The following is an 18,086-nucleotide window of genomic DNA, read 5'->3' on the forward strand; positions in this document are numbered from 1 at the left end:
CACTATTTATATGTGTTATGAGCAAGAAATTTGATTGTTTGGTCCGTTTTGTGCGGAGACATGTATATACATATACTTCGTTAGCTTTTGGACTCTCTCCCATAATGTGATAGTTCAAACAAGATTCGACCATAGAGCGTAGGATTCTATTGATTAAGACACATTTACCTTGTGGTCCTTATCCAAGTTGCAAAATACAACTAGTTCAATAAATGTGGATTTTGTTCCCGCTTTGAAGCCATCTGCTTGGTCAAATACTTATGCAACTTCTTGCTGGTATAAGGATTAGCACTACACCATTCGGGTGATTTTGCAACATTTCACAATTTTCATTAGTAACTTATACAGCCGTTAGGATATTTTGAACAGTTGTATTCCGTTAGAAACGATTGTAACTGCCACTTAATTTTTGTACAGTAATAGAATTTCTTTGTAACGTATATTTAGATATTAGGTGACGCTTACAGAAACATTTACCAATGGTAAAATGAACATGTGAAAAATTAAAAACCATGAAATTATAAGGGGACTATTTTTATTGTCGTGCGCATCTCACGCAAACCCTTAACAGAACGAAGAAAAAATCAAACAGAGGGAAAATGATAAACTTTGTTGCTGCCGCTCATCAACTTTATTTTTCTATTTTCTTCTTCCTCCCATTTCTCCTTCCTTCCTCCTTTCAATTCGTAACAATGTTTGATTTTTGTTTCGACTATTTAGGGTGTTTTGAGAAGTTGTTTGGTACTTAATTTAGCACAATATTTGCTCGATCTACTCAAGAAGGTTGTTCTTTTGGCAAGGTAAGACACTGTATTGGGTTTGAGGGTTTCATTTTTTTGAAATTTGGTTTTTAACTTGCTTTCGGCAAGGATAGATTTGCTTTTGGCGCATATGTTCACTCTGTTTGTTGTGCACATATTACTTTAAGAGTCACCTGAAGAAATTTCAGCTCTCTCTTCCTTCTGCTCTAAAGCAACATATAAATACATTTTAATGTACCTCTTATTAAATTTTTTTTTTCATTTATATATTCAAGTTTCTGTATTTTTAGTTATTTTTGGATAATCTTCAATGGGGTTGTTTGTGATTAATTGGTTGTTTTTATGCACGATTTTGGTGTTGAAACTTTTGCCTTGCGATGAATTGGGGATTGTACAGTATGGATATTTGTTCACTCACCACTGGGTATTGGAGGTGTACTTAGTAATTTGTAAGGGGTTTTTGTCAGAAATTGCAAGAGTTAGGGGTTAAGCAGTATGGAGGGTGCAATTATATGGAACTGCTATATCCATTCTCTTCATAGGTAGTTAATTGCGTGCATCCATAGTTAAAGTATTGACCTGCAACCACTCAGCTCCTGCTGATGCACAAGTTCATAAACTTGGGCTACATCAAGCAAAGTTAAAGTGTTACCTGTTAATCTAGTTTTGCTAATACAGGGAACTTGTTTGATTAGCTTGCTAGGATCTGCACTGTACCATGTAATAATTAAACTTAAGTAAGATGAATAGTCTTCTTGTGCATATTGATTACTTTGCAGCATATCTGAATGCATGCTTTAAGGAATTCAGTTAGTGACAGGGCATTCCATTAAGCTGCACCATGAAAGGGCCGACACTTTTTCTAAAAAGAAGGGTATGACACTCCATTAGTAAAACGAAAGTATGACACAGTTTAGAAAAGCAACTATGTAATAGAACGATTTTACTTTTAATAAATTTGATTGGCGAATATTAACTATGTTGTTTTTGTACAATGCCAGGAAGAATCTTTTGAATTGAGATTGTACAACTATGAATTTTGTCGAACTACCACCAAGATTCATCATCATGCAGGAAATGCATGTGGCTATATCTCACACATCTTTTTGCTATTGAATTTAAATGTTTCTTTTATTTTTTTGTCTATGTACAGAGATTGAGATGTTCAAGTGGAAATAGTGTTTGTAATGAAATATTTTTGGAATGTAAACGAATTATATGAGTTTATGAAGTTATATGAAGGGTATGTATTTAGCTGCTTATGAGTGTGGAATTAGTGTAGAATTTTTTTTTTTTTTTTTTAATAAAATAGAATGATTTTATGACGATATTAAGAAAACTGATGTAAATAACAGCTCTTTTATGACAGTTTACAATTCAATTTGTAACTGTTTCACCAAAACAGTCACGGAAACCATGTTTTTTAGTGACTGTTTTTTACTATTTGTCACGGTGTTAAGTGTTGTTAGAAGGCTACTATTGAAGGAATATTTGTGACGGTTTTGGGAAAAAAAAATGACTCCCACTCCGTCACGGTTTTGGAAAAAAAAAAAACAGTGACAAAAGACTTTGTGTCACTGTTTTTAACAGTGATATAAAGCCTTTTTTCTTGTAGTGAGCAACCAACATCAAAATTTGGTTTCTTCCTTTTTGGAACAAATGGTTTGGCCTTGGGCTTCGTTATGGATTGTAAAGTCACGGGTGAAGCATCTGGAGGGTACTCAAACCATGACGGATCTCGGGTAGTTGACCACTCTTCTTTTGCTGGCCTCTTCTTAGTATTGCCCTTAGGACGGCCTTTTGGTGTAGCATCCTCCTTTGGTGGCTCCAATGATGAACTTTTAGGCGTTGCAAGTTCCATGAGCATCTTTATCATAGATCTCTGTTGGTCTTCATAAGTCGATCCTAGTCATTGAATAAATAAATCCATAGCTGGTTTGTAATCAACATCAATGGGATCATTGGCTCTCGGTTCAATAAACAACTTTTTCCAAAATTCATCAATTTCAGAAAGAGGTATTCTGCACCCTTTTTGTTTGAGTATCACTAGCTCATGCGCACACGGCAAACCGTGTGAAGTACGCAAAGTGTGGTCGCAAACACTATCATCTACCCCAATGACATCTATACGTCTCATCTTTTCCAAAATCAAATCTAAAGCTCTCTTTGAAATAAATCCTCCGAGCTCACTAAAAAACTCGTCATTGTGCTCGTGCTGAAATCTAATTAAACTCCTCTCAAAAGAGGCTCTAATTTCACTCATCTAAATATTGATAACTGGATGGATCAATTTCCACATTCCAAGAAAATCATGTTTGCATGTTCCCTTCAAGCTCGACTTCAGTCGAGCATGCAATCCTTCCACCCTATTCGTCGTAGTGTTTTCATAGTGCTTTTGTTGGTCTATCCAGTAAGCAACAAATGCTTCTTTGTAAGGCAACCATGTTCTACGCAAATATTGGATGAGCACAGGATAGTCTTTAAAAGCTAATTCTATAGAAGCAAACTTTCTCAAAAAACCCTCCTGTGTCTTTGACTTTACCACATTAGTCCACATGGCACAAAGTTTATTTATGTTTTGCTCGTCACTGAGAATATTTTTTCCCGTTTTCAAGACACATTGGGAAATATGCCATCGACACAAGTGCTTTTTTGCATTTGGAAAGACTACATCGACCGCATTCTTCAAATCTAGCTCCCTATCAGTCACAATCAACACTGGAACTTCAGGCATGAGTATCTCTCAAAACCTTTCCAATGCCCAAGTGTACTCATACTCTTTTTCCTTTTCCATCAACACATGACATGCAGTGAAAGTCATATTGGTCGATGTCACTCCTGCAATCTCTAACAACTTGAAATGATACTTGTTTGTCCTATATGTGCAATCCATGAGAAAATTTTGGTTAAAAGTCTTAGCCATTTGGATCGAACCCGGATGGGCCCAAAACAATTCGCAAACCTCATTGCTACCTTCTCGACGTTTACTGTACTCCACATATCCATTTTCCGTTAACAATCTACCCAACTCTTGCAACTGTGTTATATTTTCCATTTCATCAAGTCTAATTCTATGTCTTGCGTTATACATTTGTCTCATGGAGGACGAGTTTAATATATCTCTTGAATTGACAGCATTCATGACCTCTTTTGGTTTGACTCCAACTCTACTCATCTCAGATACAAAAATCATTTCCATCTTATTAAACCTTCTCATATAAGAGTGACCTTCCATAATTTTTGCCATCCCATGATTATGACGACCACAATCAACTCTTAGTGTCCATCTATCTAAACTACCACGTTCAAAACACGCTTTTAATTTAAAAGGACAATTCATCTTTTTGTTCGTCTTTTTTCCTTTGCCTTTCGTTTTGCTTCTACCTTTTTATGAGATCGAAATTTACCACCACGCTCACATATCAAAATAAGTCTAGGAACCTTCCTACCAATTGCATTTTGAGATTTCCCAGTGACGATAATAGCTCCCACTTCACTTCCTTTATGTTGTGTCCAATCAATTAAATCTTGACGACTATCAAATACCTATAAATCAATTTAAGTATTCATTAATCCATAGGTAAGAAGGTATTAAATCAAAGAAGTAAGTTTCAAAATGTATATTCATCCACGCATACCATGTTGGTGTTAAAATGTTCTGTTTGATCTATGTAGTGCTCCTCCGAAGATGCATTTGAATTTTGTGAAGTCCTAAGTGCATCAATTGGTACCTCATTGTGACTGTATAGAGGATCTTATAACATTTACAGTGAATTATAATGTTAGCTAAAAATTTGTCACAAGAAAAATATCTATTAAAGTAACTAAAAGACGGCCAAAGTAGACTGTCTAATGCTTCATAAGTCGCTCCAGTTGGGGCGCCAGAGTCTTAGAAAGTTAATTGGCCTGAGACATCTCGAACGTAAGACTATTCCCATTTCTCAACACTCACTATTAAAATCAACCATTAAACGGAAGAGATCGTCCTCATAGATTGAGTTTGCATAAATACTTTGTAATTACAAGTCGTCCTCATAATGATTTCATAATAAATTGATATTGGAATCATTATGAACAATAGTTGTGTATGGAGTTACCTCGTCTTGGTCGCTATCTTGGTCACACTTGATTGAAATTTCTCTTCATTAAATAGTTCATTTTCCACATTAAAAACATTATATGCCCATTCCATTTCACTCAATGTCATAAAAAAAACAAAAAAATTGAAAAACAAAAAGATGGGTTGTAAATAGAAATAGAACAAAAGAATTTGAAAAAGAAGATGAATATGTGTAGAGAAAGAAAATATGTGTGGGTTAAGTTTATTTGGATTGGAAAATGAGAGGAGTGAAAAAAAAAAAAAAAGTGTAGGTTTAAAGAAAGTTTCTTGAGAGAGTAAAAAGACAAAACTTGAGTAAAAAGACAAAAGTTGAAATTTATGTGTTTTCACTTTTTAAGTGGAGTCTGCCCTAAGAGATTATTTGGGGACATATCCGGTATTAATTTTTTTTTAAAATGGGGTCTGCCTTGAGATATATGAGGTCTGTATATAACAATTCCCTAAAAGAACGTCATCAATACGTTTTAATAAGTAACATTATGACGTTTTGTTAACGTAAGGGGAGAATGTACGCGAATATAACAATAAACGCTATCAAATTGCTGGTATTATGTGATATTTTGGTATTTCTTATTGAAACTAGTTCACTGGCACAGGTGCGGTTAGTTGGTTTGGGCCGAGCAGCACAAAAATCCAACTTTTGGTCAGTAATAATCTCGCAATTGTTTGTAAAATAGAAAGTATTGTGATAAATTAGGAGAGAAATGTCTGAATTTCACTGTACAAATGGATGGTTTTACCTCTCCATCAACTATGTTATTATATAATACCATTTTGACCATTATTGTAATAATTAAAACCATATAGGGTATAATTGGAAAATGCCACTGTTCACCAAATCATCTAAAATAGTAAATATATAAATAAGTGTATATAGGAGTGTAATTGGAAAACATCATTGTTCACCGAATCATTCTCTTTGAATAGTTTGAAGTAGGGGTGTAAAAAAGGCTTTTAGCCCGGCCCGGCCTGGCCATCACGTTTTGAGGGGAGGGTAAAGGCCTAGATATGAAAGTATGAGGGCGGCCCTCAGCCTGAGCCTCAAAGGCCCGTATTAAAGTCCTCACAACTTTTCTATGTAATTTTATTTATATTTTGTTAAAAAATACGTAATTGTATAAATAGCAAAATGAAAAAAGTATGTTTTATATAAGTTACTACTTTGTGTAGGCTCTTCCAACGTTACATGAAAAATATAGTTCAAAATAACAAATTATTCCATTATTAGGATATGAACTCGGGTTACTTCTCAATGCATAAGCAAAAATAAAATATAAATTAGAGTAATGTGATATGATCCTTAGTATATAGTAATAAAGTTTTTAATCAATTTCAACTAATCAAGCACAAGTTATTCTACAACCTACAACACCACATCATAGTTTTGGTCTCATATGCATTTCTTATTGATTCATGAAATACATTGACACTGAAAACCTAAGAACGGAACTTTTAAATTTTATTATTTTACAAATTTTAACCAAATTATTAATTAAATACATCAACCAAAATCAAGAGATGATTTTGGGAAGAGGGGATCCCATTCTCCGCACAATATTGCGGAGAAAATCGATTATCGACCCTGAGAAAACCTAATATTTAAACGTGATAATTAATTTATCGCGTATCAATTTAACAAGATTATATTGTAAACAAATAGTTTAAGAGAGTAATCAAACCCGGCCCTCACACCTAGCCCTCTAGCCCGACCCTCAATTCTCTAAAGAGTGGGCTGAGGTGAGGGCTAGGGCTTCACAATTTAACATTGGCCCTCATAGGCCCACCCCTCACTACATAAAAAGGCTGGGGCTAGCCCGCCCTCAAATCATACAGACTTCATGGTTTGAGGGCCGGGTTGGCCAACCCGTTTTACACCCCTAGTTTGAAGTAATAAAATGTTTTTTGCATTTGAAGAAATTGCATCTGCCGAAACATTAGTTACGATACATCCGAGTCCCTTTTGTTCCTACGCACGTAACTACGTATGTATCTTTCTTGGTAATGTAATTATAATGGGTTTGCACTTATCAGTTCCATGATCTACTTTGATTTATCAATACGTAAACCATATTGATGTGAGATGACTTACATTGTGACACAACACTCTATTTCTTTTCAAAAAATCACACCAAAATTCCCTTTTTCACTCAATTTGGACTAACCAAATAAATAAAAAAATGAAGCCTCGTTTTTGTTTATTCATGATTAGTGGTCTCATCTGACTCTAGCGAAGTTGGCAAGAGCCATCTGTTGAGGCGTGCACTCGCCTTTTCCACCTGTAAAAAGCAGAGAAGTAATCAATCATTTATTTGAGATAACAAAATTATACTTCAAATATTCTCTCATTTCTTTATTGGATAATTCACCTATGAATAAAATGCCAGCATACATTCCTTAACATTGGTAACATTAATGTTCAGTATATGTTGACCCTAATATTATTGGATTACCTGTGACTCCCAATCTGTTCTCCAGGTCATGAAAACAAGAACTAGTGTTTGGATAGCAACACCACTTATCATTCCAATCCAGATACCCTGAAAATTCATGGATGAAAAGTTGCGTAAGGACTTACTTTTCCACATTTAGTTTCTCCTGTTAAAATACAGACTATTGCTGAGACTTGAGAGCATGTCTAAAAGAAGGCTGGACGCAAGAATCATTGACGAAGGGAGATTAGAAATGAAGATGTATATTAGCAGATAACAAGGTAGAAATGAAGGGCAGTAGAATCGCTGCATCAAACTGCTATGTGCTATCACTAATCGACATTGGTGTTAACTTGTGATAATAAATTTCTGGTGATGATGACGATGATGAAGAAACTCTAATAATCAATTTTGATTTCGTAAGGTTTTCAGCTCATAACCAGCTATGCTGGAGTGGGTTTCTATTGCAAGGAATTGTTGATCCAAGGCCCAGCTCAGTATAAATCAAGAAGTTGCGGAGAGAAATGTAGGTATGTCAGATATTAGTATTTGAAGATCTTCCTGTTTTTTGCAGGAGGCGCCACAAAGAGATCGTAGAATTGTGGCAACAAAGTTTGCAGCCACCACGTAGATGCAAAGTATGGAAAAAGTTCACATACTGTAACTGGGTTTCAGAGTGGACCGCCCAGGAAGACACAAAAAACACTCCCTCAAAACACTTGAACCAAGCAACTAAGTTGGAACAGTTTGTTAAGCAAGATAATGGGGCTTCTTACCCTAACTTCAAGATGGGCCACATAGGCAAGCAAGATTCCTAGAGGGATTCCTATTGCATAGTAACACGCAATGTTAACATAGGCAACCGGAGCTTGCCAACCAGCACCAATAGCCACTCCTGATCACAATATGAAAAACAAACAATAGGTAGAAAGTTAGACAGAAAAAAAAAAAAAAGGTAAAACCAAAATAGCCAATATCAACTATATGCATCTTTAATAGTGCAATTTTATATTTTAAATCTTGCAGTAACCTAAAGAAATGTAGGCTTAGATTGACAGTCAACTTGATCCATTGAAGTGCACAATAGATGAGGCAACATTGAGGACTTCCACGACAGAGAAACAGGTCATGAAATACCACTTCCACATCAAGAGAAGTAACATTTACCTGTAAGTACTGGTTGAATACTATTCAGGAAGACAGACATAGCCAGTAGGAATGAAAGGCTTGACACTGCATCCGCCACCTCTGTGCTACTTGTAAATAGATAGGATAAGACGTGGCCAAAAGACAAAGACAGAATTGTAAAGATCACTCCAAGCACTAACGAAGTTGTCATGATGACTATAACAGAAAATTTTGCAGCTTTTGCATCCCCTTTCCCCAATTCATTTGACACCCTCACACTACAACAAATTGAAATAATTCTCGTGAGCGTTTAATCAGAACATAATAATGCTTAGTGCTAGTATTCATTAAGTCTCCAAACTCCTTAAAAAGAGAAACCAGTGATAGTGACAAGACATACCACGATGCAGTTAAGAAACCAAAGAATATCATTAATTGCCAAGCCACTATGTTGAGGCTGCAAGATAAAGGCTTCAGTAAGTACAAGACTTTAGACAGAGAAAGAAATAGGGGAGAAAACGAGTTTGTACCAGATCGAGAAGGCAGCAATTGAAACTGTGGCATTTTTCATATAACCGGCCAATAATACTAGAGCTGCATTGTACCACAATTCTAAGCTACACAAGGAAGAAAGCACAAAACTCAAATATGAGAATGTTGTAACCATATAATGGATCAATATGTCATGAAACAGAGTAGTGGATATATCAAGAAACTGATAAAAAGATAAAAAGAGAAGTCTAAAGGTTATAAAAGAGAAGCCATAGGTTAATAGGACGTAAAGTATTTACCAAAGCATTACACCGGATGTTAAAGAGAGCTTCACAACTGGAATGAGCTCAGAAAAGGCACTTTTGGAGAATCCTGTCCATGTACCAGGACACCAACCTCCAATAACATAAACCAATTGCCCGATTGTCACTGACCAAGTTGAGATGATCATTGCACCCATTGCACCGTGAATCCCTAAGTTCAGTTTGAGGACAAAGAGCCAGGACAAAATCAAGTGAAGTACAAAAGCCATGGTGGATAGCCATCCAATGATTGCATTCTTGAGTTGGCTTTGTAAGTACATTTGCATGGTAAAGTTGAAGACAAAATAGTAGATAATAGGAATGAACCACAGAGCGATTCTCCCACCTACTACTGCTAACTCCTCTTCCTCCCCTAGAAGTCTGAAAATAGGAGTTGCAAATATGAAGAGAGGAGTCATAAGGGTTGCGGTTGTAAGAACAACAACCCATGATCGCTGCAAGTAGATTCCCATCATGTGGTACTGCTTCGCTCCGTATGCTTGACCACAAAGAGTTTCAAGAGCGCTCGACATTCCCAACTGCAATGATCATTGTGAAAAACTAGATAAAAAAACAGTGACTGATTGTTGAATTGTTGTCCCAAAGAAAAATGCATTTCTTTTCCATACTAAGCTTTTATTTCCATGCTCTCAAGAGTTTCACACTTTACCAATATAAAAGATTGAATGTATAGATAGATAGCATACCAATATTCCATTTGCAAAACGTACGAGAAAGATCTGAGTGAGAGCATATGCTGCCAGCTCTGTTGCACCAATGTGTCCCATAAATGACTGAGTCACCACAAGGATTCCAAATTGGGTTATTCTTGTGATTATAGCAGGAAATGCAACCGTCCAGAACTTTTTAGATTCAACCCAAACTCTTAGTTTCAAGTCTTTTGTATCTTCAGTATCTGACCCAAGTAGCTTGTCTTTGATAGTATGATCCATATTTTCCTCTGTTCTTCTTCACCTGGTGGCCTAACACATCAACAAATAGAAGAAACACAGGTAAGTGCTACAAGTTAAAGTTTTTTAAAGTCAGTTTCATCTTGAGTCCCCACAAACTATATGATGCATACAAGGCCATCTTATCAAACTAAAAGAAGAGAAACCCTTAGAAAGAACTTAAATGAAATGGGGGTTCTCTGAACAAGATGTGTGAATGTTTCACTTACCATGTTGGTTTAAACGGAACAATTTAGAAATTATTGAACTTTTCAGTTTTAACTATTCATGTTTTTAAAAAAAAACAAAAATCTTCCATATGATGCATTGGTCTTATATGACGACGGGTTCTTGAAGTTTAAGAAAATTGTGTGTTCACAAGATCAATACAATGCTAAGAAATGATCAGCATGTTTCTATTTCAATAATTACAGAATACAGAGTGCAAGGGAGAAATGACCCGGGGTGGAGTAATCGGTGTTTGCTATTCCAGCACCCGCACCAATTTACATATGATGGCGAGAATCACATCTAGGCCTTCTTAATGACACATAAAAACAACTACTAGTGTATTTGAAATCAACTGGAGCAAATAATTCTAGAAATCATATTCCAATAAGTTTTCCAGAATCCACCTCATGCAGAGATATATGCTTTACGACTGCTCATCAAATGCCTCAAGAAACCACAACAAGAAGGGGAAAAATAATATTCTATTGGTGTCTGAAGAAAATTGCAGTTACAGAAAAACAGACTTCCCAACACTAAAACAAGGATAAACACAAGTGATAAAGGTGCAAATCTTTTCAAATTTTGTAGCTAGTTTAGTAGCTGCAAACAAAATGTTGGAATTTTGAGTCCATTTTGCCTATTGACCTCTCTGCCAAGATACAAGAAATACCTTAACAAAAGGGCAGCATACATTGCTATATATAGTGCAAAAGACTGCATAGAAAAATCTTGTTACATAGGCATGAAAACAGAACTGAGGGGTTCTGGTTAGGTCTTGGTACAAGTATCCATCACCAAAATAATCCCATTGGGGAGGCTAGGTTCTTTTCTAGTTGGTGGCAGCTAATATTTATGTAAGATTTGTCCCCATCATGCTCTCATTTAGTAGGAAAGTTTCAGACAACAAACAACAAGAAACCAATGATCTAGCATAAATAACCATCATTTTAAGTACACAATCATTTGCTTGAAGTACAGTTTGTTACAAAAGTAGTAATAAGAACTCACTTGATCTCCCAGTGCTACTTCTGAAGACAGAACTTCCAACGTATTTGATTATGTGCAGGAGGAAGTCATCAGTAAAGCTAGAAATGGAGAGAGGAAGACCTTTTGCTTACTATGCATGTGGCCTTTAGAGTGACACAGTTTTGTATCACCTTTTAAAAATGGGCACGCAGCTTTTAAAACTTGTCATGTATTGACTGGTAGATTGTGACCTAGCACTAGTCCACTGTGCCAACTGCTACCTAAAGTATTGCTTTCTTTTCACTCACAGATTAGTTTATTATTATCAGATTGTACTAGCGGAGTAGAGGCAACCAGCAGTCTAGTTGCAGACTTGCATTTAGAGTTTTAGACTATGAAGTCTTATCAAGATTCAAGTCTGAGAGATTTCTAATCATTTTGTTCCTAATCTGGCCATTGTCAGCAACTCAATATAAAAAATTACTAACATTACCCACTAGTTATTGACACTAGTTATTGACAAAATGCGCTGAATTACAATTTGTAACTGAATTGAAAACACATTGATATTATCATGGCCGAATCAGAAATTTACTCTTTCGACATTGGTATTTTGATGTCTTAAATTCATTATTCAGACCTCCCAAAATATAGTGGACTATAAACAGTGGAGAAATGAACAAACCAACAACCATATTTTAGACCGAAGCTCTTTGAAACGTGGATTGCATGGGTCATGGGTGCACCCTTACAGGCACATGTTGCCATGTTGGTGTGTGTTCAGACGTGTAGGTGGTAGTTTGTCCTGAGCCCTTGGCCATAACAGCCTCCAGAATCAAATAAATGAATACCTACTTTCCGAAGTTCCTGTATAAACGCAGAGCATTTAAGTTCAACAAAGGAGCTCCAACAAAAGTCACTAATAGATGGTGAGGATACATGTGATATTCTCAAGGATTATCCTTATCTACTTGGCTAGTGGGTGAATGAAATTACAAAATTTATGATGTACATGAAAGTGTACTTGTCTCATTCAATGTACTTTTTTATATTAACTAACCTAAAACAGTCAAAATATTGGACTTCTGTGGCCTATAAAGAAATATAAAAATCTGTGTACCTCATTGACTCATTCTACACCATGCCAAACATTTCATTGCCAGCCCATACGACAAACCAAAACAAGTATCAATGTATAGAATGGGCTATTTGGGCTTCCCTTAATGGGCTTTGGGTCCAAAAAAGTGAAGTTTAGGGGTTTAGCCTTTAGGGTTTATGATGAGATATGTTTTTGCTAGAGTTGCCAAGGTCAAGTTTCAGACATTATCTCGTTTTCAACAGTAATATTATTGACATAAATCAATTATTTGATCACCCCTACACTTTTTGTCATAATATGCAGTCATATGCCAATGCAATCATAAGCAACTTTGAAGACCCTGAGAAGATTTTAGAACAAAGTGTACTCGAAATGAACGATGACTTGACAAAGATGCGTCAGGCTACTGCACAGGTAGCTTTTGTTTTCTATTTTTTCTCCCTTTCTGTTCGTAATAATTGACAAAAAACATTAGTGAAGCAATTAATAAGTATGATAAGAGTATTGGCCCAGATAGTATATATATTTATAGAACTGTTCTTCATTATTTTTGCAACGTTACAGAATTACAGATACATGTGAGTGGTTTAGTTGGGCATCAAGCATTTTTTTTCACCTAGAAGAATGGATGAACGAGAGTGTACAAAGTGTCTAAGTACCCAGGGCTATGATTGCGAGGATGGGTTTTATTATTGTCGTAGTTGTGGTGAAAAGGTAGAGGACATGATGGAAACGGAATTTCTCATGGAAGATTTAAGGACTAGTCAAAAGGAAACTATGTTACTTCTTACTACTCATCGCTTAAAGGCTCCACCGATCAAAGCAGAGCCTATATCTTTTTTATCTCCGCACGAAACACAACAACAACCACAATCTTGTTTCGACAACAGAATTCCAAAAGATGAACCGTATGTTCCAGATGATTTTGGTAGTGGTGTTGATGAGTTGCAATTAAGCCCGGAGAATGTGTCGTCCGAAGTTAGGATTAGGTACCTCATGGGAATTCAGTTTATGATTAAGTTTCAATGTAAGGCTTTGGTGGAAAAGTTTGGTGTGAGTCAGTTGATTTATGGGTTCGCTCCGGTAATTTGGATGCGGTTTGTGGTTGCATCTAAAGTTTTTGATGAACATTGGGCTGATAAGACATTTGAGGATTCAGAGCTTCAGGACAAAGGCAAGCATCCTTACTTTATTCATCTTCTAGGATAGAATGCAAATAAATTTGTGTTTTGTTTTCTTTAAAATATGGTAGGATCTTGAGGGAGTGTATAGGTTATGTTTGGAGTTTTCCATGTTGTTTTGGCAGCCATGAAGTGTTATTTTTTATTTACTGCAGAAGTTTCAGAAGAGCGCATAAGCCAATCTCAGCGGAGTGGTGGAACTTATAATATTTATGGACAGAGTGGAGCAATGATTTGGTTTAAATCTCTAAGAAAGAGAATACCGATATCGTCTTCTTTGGCAGTTTCTTTCCTAGCTTGTCATCTTGCCAGGGAACCGATCTTACCAACAGACATATATAAGTGGGCACTTGAGGAAAAGCTTCCTTATCTGAAAGCCTTTCTTGATATTGAAAGGCAGTTTGGTCGCCCTTCAAGTGCGTGCCCCTATAGTCCTAGTGTTATGTTCAAGCCATATAAAGTTGTTGGACCAAGGGAACTAGAATTCATGTCAGGCTTTGTTGCTCAGACTATAGGCTTGGAACTTCCTCCTGTGAACTTTTTTGCAATAGCTAACCGCTATCTCAATGAACTATCCCTACCACCAGATAAGATTCTTCCACTTGCTGCTCGTATTTATGAATGGTCGATGCCTCCAGATTTATGGTTATCTGCAAACCAGAAGAGGCTTCCATCTCGTGTTTGTGTAATGTCAATTATCTTGTTAGCAATAAGGCTTTTGTACAATATAAATGGATTTGGGAAGTGGGAAGAAAGTTTTGCTGGGCCTACCATATCTCAAAGTAACCAGGGAAGGGATGGAAATATTGAAGTATGTTCCCTGTCTTCTGACATTCCAGAGAAAAAAATTTCAACATGCAAGTCCAAGAAAAGAAAAAATGTTTCTCGTGAGCGTTCTCGGTCGTTTGACCCCAATGGAAAGCCTAAGAAGAGAAAGAACACAGTCTGGTCCTCTCGTTCGAGCAGTTTGCCCGGAAAGAGGAATCCAAACAAAATCAGAGGATTGTTAAATAATCATAATTATGGCTTTGATACTGCAGAGCTTCTACATAACCTTGAGGCATTGCTTGCTAATATTGATGACAAAGAAGGTACCACTTGCATCATACTTTCATATTAATTTCTCTTAATTTCCTTGGAAATTTTTTGTTATCAATTATATTCGTGTACCATAGCGCAACTGTGAACTGGATTTGATTAATTGGTAAGGTTGGTGAATAGTTTTGTTTTGCTTCCAGAATATCTGAAGGACCTACCAACATATCTGAAGTATTGCCAGGATGTAGTCTTTGCTGGACTGAAACCATTGCTCGAAATCAATGAAGAGGAGAGAATTATAGAGAAGCTATGGAATTTTTATGAACGTCAAGAGGTAATTGATATTCCCATTAAATGTGTTTTTTGTTTCATGAGCCGTGCTTCTATTTGCAGCTTGATGTGCTTATTGGATGATCCTGTATCCCTATTTAATGTATTTTTTGTTTCACGAGGCATGCTTATTTTGTAGTTGATGTGCTTGTAACCTTGTATGAATGATTGTCTGCATCTTTGAATTTCAACACTATAGGACCTCTATAACTTTCCACAAGTCATTTGCGTTTCTGCTTTATTCATAATTATTGACTAAACAGTGGATGGATATCATTTTCTTTGGAATGCCCAATCATGGGGTGTAGTTGATGTATTCAGTATTCCCCCATGGGATTTTCAAGTTAGATTGTTTTTGTGTAAAAATTTATATACCGGAGTCCACCTTTACTTTCTTTGCATTTTCAGTTGAATCAAACTATTGATTTAAGAATTCATGTAATAATGACGAATTGATTTAGATGTAACTGTTAACTAATTTCCACCAAGGCTAAAAATATCGGTTGAAATATCAATAGATATATATTGGTTTTTGAGGTACCCAATATAGATATGTTAGATATTTCGAAGCCAAATATTATTCAACCTTTTTTAAGCTGATATATATATACATATCAGATTTTCCGATATATCAATATATGTCAGCGATATATCTGATATGTGTGATAGATATTGATTGACTTGGCTTGACTTTTTTTATTGTTTGACCGATTTTTTTTTATTACTGTTGACTGATATTTCCGACATATATCGTTATATATATTGGTGATATTTTTGATATATATAGATATTTTGACTGTTTTACCAAAAAGATTGATATCTCCGACATATCCCGATATAGACTGATTGATTTCCACTAGGATTTTTTTTTCTGGGATTAATTAAGTTATTTATTTTTTCCTTGTTTTAGCATAGCATATAGTTGGTGAAGTACTGAAGTTTGTGCAAGTTGTAACGAGTAATGACCCACTCCAACTTCATTCCCACTCTCTTAAGGATGAATAAATCGAAATGGCTTAGTTTTGGCTAATGTTCAACCTGGTTTAAAAAATTCATTATGACTGGTCTGTCCAACAATATATATATTAATTATTATTATTATTATTATTTAGGCAGTCAAGTCCTAGAGGCTTTACAGGTTTGATCTATTCAACCTTTAACACTATGTATATATTAACCAATAAACAATCTCTTAGTTTTTCCATGCCTGTACAGTTAGTTATTTTGTGACCGGGATGTTGTGTCTTGTTCACAAGTGAAAGCTCAGATCTTCTGCTTCTTGCTGGGATGTGGTGTGTGATAATGTTAGATAGCAGATATATCTTCTAATAAAAAAGTACTTAGTATATCTGCTCTGTTATGTCTTATGTTACATGTACACACCATATTTTAAAAATAATCCGTGCTGGATACGTATCCATGTGTTGGTGTCGGTGTCACACATATTGTATGTGAAATAACTCAATTTTGGATATCTTGCCGTGGCAGACACTTCGTATCCGTGTCGGATACGGACACATGTATCTGTGTTAATGTAATTTATGTAATGGCTCATTGTCACTGACTGAAGCTTATGAGGTGAGGCCTGAGTGTTTGTACTAGTCAAATGAAAGCTTAGATTTGCCACCTCTTGTTGGGATGTGGGGGCTGATGGTACCAGCTAGTGCATGTATCTTCTAATCAATAAGCACTTAGCTATATCTGATCTACATCACTGCGGCTTATGGGGTGAGGCCTCGAGGGTTTGTACTTTTCATGTGTACATGCAGGTATGATGTCAATATCTGTAAGTGATCATTGCTGGTTGTTTTTCTTATGCTCTTTGTGTCTTTGTATCTGTCCCAGTCTGAGTGTACTTGGCTTTGACTGGGTGAAGGAAATTATCCCATTGCAAGCAGAGTCTCCTTTCATATGCTACAGCTGTGCATGCTTACACTTGCATAAACACCCAAGGGACAGCTTATACATGTTTTAGATGCTTGAGAATCTGCTTTCAGTTTTCATTTCATGTTAAATTAAGTCGTTCTGTCCACTTTCAGGATACCCCAAGGCGAGATAGATCAACCAGCATTGGAGATGGAGGCCGTACTTGCAGAACTCCTGCGTACGATGGCACTTGCAGCAGCAGCATGCAGTGCAGTCAAGACGAAGATAGTGACTCTTCAATTCAGAAAAATGATCAAATTCTTAGAGGCACTGCTGTAAAAAGATTGAAGATGAACATGGAGGAAAATGGGTTCTGTTACATCCCTCCGAGGGTAAAGCTCAAGAGATTAGATCATCTCCATTATATCAGGAAGAATGATAACGGGACTAGGAGTTATGTTGCCCATGCAGATTACTACATATTGCTTCGTGCTTGTGCTCGTGTTGCCGAAGTTGGTGCTCGATATATGCATTCTGGGGCGTTGAAGTTAGAGAAGAGACTCTGTTGGATTGAAAATCGAGTTGATGAAAGTTTGCATTTTAGGTTCCAAAAACCTTCTTCACAGTCCACTGTTGATATTGATTCCGTAAAAGATACGAACGATGACATTAATAATTTGAACTTTAATATTGTTTTATAACCTGTCTGTCTATCTCTGGTACATAAGTCTGCGTGCGTGTAACTCACACCTGCTTGCATTCTTCATTTTACGAAAGTCGAAGTAAGTGTTCTTCTATAAAAGAAAAACTGCCAATATATGTATCAAAAGTCAAAACATCAACTGTCACATACGATATTCCAGTCGTATATCATCAGTTTTTATGAACTTCATTATTTTCCTGTTTTCATGATCTTAATATATTGGTGATAGATATCAAGGGACAAATGCCCGAATATATCATATCGGTCTTGCTAGCAAATAAATCAAATACAACTCAGAGAACACGTTAACCATGTATTTTTATTCCCCGATAATAAACCACGTGAACCATGTTTACTACTGTCAAGTCTCCCCCTCTCAAGTAAGTCCCCATGCGCCATGGTACCAAAAAAACGTGTGCCCCATGCTTCTGCAAACGCTCTTCTGAAACATCTCGATATGATGGAATCAAGGGACTGCTATCGCCTTTTC

At 36.2% G+C, this 18,086-nt stretch overlaps 3 protein-coding genes across 3 annotated transcripts; 1 reads left to right on the plus strand and 2 right to left on the minus strand.

Moving 5' to 3' along the window:
• Positions 1-2,670: 2,670 nt before the first annotated feature.
• Positions 2,671-3,960, minus strand: LOC147478338 (uncharacterized). The gene is made up of 3 exons (XM_086586221.1): positions 3,512-3,960; positions 3,127-3,460; positions 2,671-3,024 (listed from the first exon to the last, which is right to left on the minus strand). The coding sequence occupies exons 1-3, from the start codon at positions 3,958-3,960 to the stop codon at positions 2,671-2,673; spliced, it is 1,137 nt and encodes a 378-aa protein (XP_086442347.1).
• A 2,952-nt stretch (positions 3,961-6,912) lies between these two features.
• LOC147478339 (protein DETOXIFICATION 25-like) lies at positions 6,913-11,581 on the minus strand. The gene is made up of 9 exons (XM_086582666.1): positions 11,422-11,581; positions 9,940-10,215; positions 9,230-9,771; positions 8,969-9,055; positions 8,839-8,895; positions 8,478-8,716; positions 8,087-8,205; positions 7,332-7,418; positions 6,913-7,157 (listed from the first exon to the last, which is right to left on the minus strand). The coding sequence occupies exons 2-9, from the start codon at positions 10,183-10,185 to the stop codon at positions 7,077-7,079; spliced, it is 1,458 nt and encodes a 485-aa protein (XP_086438792.1). The 5' UTR covers positions 10,186-10,215; positions 11,422-11,581; the 3' UTR covers positions 6,913-7,076.
• A 1,078-nt stretch (positions 11,582-12,659) lies between these two features.
• On the plus strand, positions 12,660-17,604 carry MEE12 (maternal effect embryo arrest 12). The gene is made up of 5 exons (XM_086582478.1): positions 12,660-12,892; positions 13,043-13,652; positions 13,815-14,750; positions 14,898-15,031; positions 17,067-17,604. The coding sequence occupies exons 2-5, from the start codon at positions 13,103-13,105 to the stop codon at positions 17,592-17,594; spliced, it is 2,148 nt and encodes a 715-aa protein (XP_086438604.1). The 5' UTR covers positions 12,660-12,892; positions 13,043-13,102; the 3' UTR covers positions 17,595-17,604.
• Positions 17,605-18,086: the final 482 nt, after the last annotated feature.

This window comes from Coptis chinensis, chromosome 9, assembly GCF_015680905.1.
Source record: "Coptis chinensis isolate HL-2020 chromosome 9, ASM1568090v1, whole genome shotgun sequence".
NCBI lineage: Eukaryota > Viridiplantae > Streptophyta > Magnoliopsida > Ranunculales > Ranunculaceae > Coptis > Coptis chinensis.